General features: G+C 53.2%; 1 protein-coding gene across 1 annotated transcript; it reads left to right on the top strand.

Moving 5' to 3' along the window:
- Positions 1-203: 203 nt before the first annotated feature.
- On the top strand, positions 204-1,665 carry LOC114082005 (putative RNA-binding protein 15B). The gene is given in 2 exon segments (XM_027923463.2): positions 204-419; positions 421-1,665. Coding segments are annotated over 2 exon segments (1,263 nt in total). The 5' UTR covers positions 204-233; the 3' UTR covers positions 1,498-1,665.
- Positions 1,666-3,461: the final 1,796 nt, after the last annotated feature.

The raw sequence follows: 3,461 nt of genomic DNA, 5'->3' as shown, positions 1-3,461 counted from the left end.
AGGGAGGTCTGAACTTTCACTGGGAGCAGGCAGCCATGTCCATTCACGGACCACAGGGCAGAACGCGTGCCGGTGCCAGGAGGGGGGAACCCGAGTGCAGGGAATGGCACCATGCTCGCTGTCCCTCTGACCACTCGGAGGACCCAGGCCCAATCTAAAATGGAAAGTTTACATACAGCTTTGCCTACATCCAGTATGAGAGCCTGGACGCAGCCCAGGCCGCCTGTGCTAAAATGAGGGGCTTTCCATTGGGTGGTCCAGACCGTAGGCTGCGGGTGGATTTTGCCAAAGCAGAGGAAACTCGTTATCCCCAGCAGTACCAGCCCTCACCCCTCCCCGTGCATTATGAGCTTCTCACTGATGGATATACCAGGCACCGCAACCTGGATGCGGACCTGAGGGTGCGAGACAGGACCCCCCCCCCCACACCTTCTATACTCAGACCGAGACCGGACCTTTTTGGAAGGGGACTGGACCAGTCCCAGTAAAAGTTCTGATCGCAGAAACAGCCTGGAAGGTTATAGCCGCTCTGTGCGCAGCCGTAGTGGTGAACACTGGGGGGGAGATGTTGACCGGGGCATGCCGAAGCCCTGGGAAGAGAGGCGCAAGCGGAGGAGCCTTTCCAGTGACCGTGGAAGGACAACCCACTCTCCTTATGAGGAACGGAGCAGGACCAAGGGTGGTGGGCAGCAGTCTGAACGTGGCTCAGACCGCACCCCTGAGCGCAGCCGCAAGGAGAACCACTCCAGTGAAGGGACCAAGGAATCCGGTAGCAACTCCCTTAGCAACAGCAGACACAGAGCTGAAGAGCGGGGCCATCACCACCACCACCATGAAGCCCCAGACTCTTCTCACGGGAAGAAGACAAGAGAGAGCGACCGCAATCATCGGACCACTGAGGCCGAGACCAAGCCTCTTGAAGAGCCAAAACATGAGACCAAAAAACTAAAGACTCTTTCAGAGTATGCTCAGACACTGCAGCTAGGTTGGAATGGGCTTCTAGTGTTGAAAAACAGCTGCTTTCCAACATCTATGCACATCCTGGAGGGGGACCAGGGAGTTATCAGTGGCCTCCTCAAAGACCACTCTTCCGGGAGCAAGCTGACTCAACTGAAGATTGCCCAGCGCCTTCGACTGGACCAGCCTAAGTTGGACGAGGTCACGCGTCGCATCAAACAGGGGAGCCCCAATGGCTATGCAGTGCTCCTAGCCACCCAGGCAACCTTTAGTGGGCCTGGCACTGAGGGGATGCCCACGGTGGAGCCAGGCCTACAGAGGCGGCTTCTCAGGAACCTGGTCTCCTACTTGAAACAGAAGCAGGCTGCAGGGGTGATCAGCCTGCCAGTGGATGGATCCAAGGGCAGAGACAGCACAGGCATGCTCTATGCCTTCCCTCCCTGCGACTTTTCACAGCAGTACCTCCAGTCAGCACTGAGGACATTGGGCAAGCTAGAAGAAGAGCACATGGTGATAGTTATAGTGAGAGACTCTGCCTAGCCCAAACCTGTCTTTTCCAGCTCCATGTTTGTGTCACAAAAGCAGTTATTTTAAAATCTGATCCCTTCTCAACCCTACTCCCTTGGTTTGAATTCTCTGCTGGGTTATTTTGGTTTATTTGAAGGGGAACAAAGTTCTGTCCACCACTAAAACTAAGTTCTTAGATTTGGGGGGGGGGATTTTTTAAAAAAAAACAACTATGAGAAGGGACTCTGTTACATTGACTTATAGTGTACAAGATACTGTCTGCTGTATTCTGTATTTTTTTATTTTTTGACTAACTGTATGGAAAGTTGTCAGTAAAGCCTTTGTCAGAGGATGGATTTCTAAAAAAAAAAAAAAAGAAAGAAAGTTTACATAAAAAACGAGTCACGGCCTCCAGAAGGTGAGCCACACGCGAGGTTTTACGTGGTTGGCAGGGCGACGGGCAGCCACGGCCCTTCCTCCACCCAAGCTGGTCGACCTTTGCTGGGTTTCTGTTCTCGCGACTAAAAGGCTCAGGGTCACTCCAGGTAAACTGGGCTAACTGGGCTGTGCAAAATAACCACACAAGAGACACAAAGACCTTTTTCTTTGGGGTTGCTGTGACAGCTCCTCTGACCTTAAGGGTCTCCAGAAAGAGACAGAGAGAGCACTCGCTGACCCCTTTTATTGAGGAGAAGCTATTCAAATGAGGCAAGGGGTCAGGTTTCAGGGGGCTGAGTCTATCTTCATGATGTCCACTGTCAGCAGGTTGACTGACACCTGGGTAGGCCACACCCAAGGACACAGTAAGAGAAGGAGACACACACAAGGCACTTCCATGGAAGATTCTACCCTAAACAGGGCAAGGGGTTATATTACAAAGGAACAAGTGAGCGTAGCTTCACCCATGGGGCTGTAGCAAGACACACCCATGCACGTGAAACTGAGCGCCTCAGCACCCAGCTGGGGAGTGTGATTCAGTCACGTGTAAGGTTGGTCTCCCACAGACCTTAGAGTAGGTGCTGCCTTGGCACCTCAAATGTCCCACTGGCATGGCTTGGTTGTGCGGGCAGTGGCACCATCTCTTTAGCTTGAAGAAGCCCTGGAAATGGCTCCTCAACAGAGACAAATGTGAAGACCATGGGCAGAGGCCACAGCATGCCCTCCAGCCACTGCCCTTGGAGGGTATTCTGACTTTGAAAATGGCTAAAATTTAATATCTGGCCACATTCTGAGCCCTGTCCCTGGACACACACTGAGCCCTGACCCTATTCATACACTAAGCCTCGATCGACCCTGCTGATACACTGAGCCCTGATCCTGATCACACACTGAACCCTGATCCTAGTAACATGCTGAATTCTGACCATAGACACACACTGAGCCCTCACCTGTGACACATATTGAGCCTTGACCCTGATCACACTCTAAGCCCTGACCCTGATCACACTCTAAGCCCTGACCCTGGACACATACTGAGCCTGATTCTGCTCACACACTGAGCCCTGATCCCAGACACACACTGAACCCTGACCCTAGACACACACTGAGCCCTGATCCCAGACACACACTGAACCCTGACCCTAGACACACACTGAGCCCTGACCCTTATCACACACTGAGCCCTGACCCTGGACACACACTGAGCCTGACCCTGATCATACACTGAACTCTGGCCCTGGACACAGACTGAGCCCTGATCCTGGACACACACTGAGCCCTGATCCTGGACACACACTGAGACCTGACCCTGGACACACACTGAACCCTGACCCTAGACACACACTGAGCCCTGACCCTTATCACACACTGAGTCCTGACCCTGGACACACACTGAGCCCTGACCCTGGACACACACTGAGCCTGACCCTGATCATACACTGAACTCTGGCCCTGGACACACACTGAGCCCTGATCCTGGACACACACTGAGCCCTGATCCTGGACACACACTGAGACCTGACCCTGGACACACACTGAACTCTGACGCTGATCACACA

This window comes from Marmota flaviventris, chromosome 15 (genome assembly GCF_047511675.1).
Source record: "Marmota flaviventris isolate mMarFla1 chromosome 15, mMarFla1.hap1, whole genome shotgun sequence".
NCBI lineage: Eukaryota > Metazoa > Chordata > Mammalia > Rodentia > Sciuridae > Marmota > Marmota flaviventris.
The sequence above is the reverse complement of the archived record's forward strand: the minus strand, read 5'-3'. Positions and strand labels throughout refer to the sequence as shown.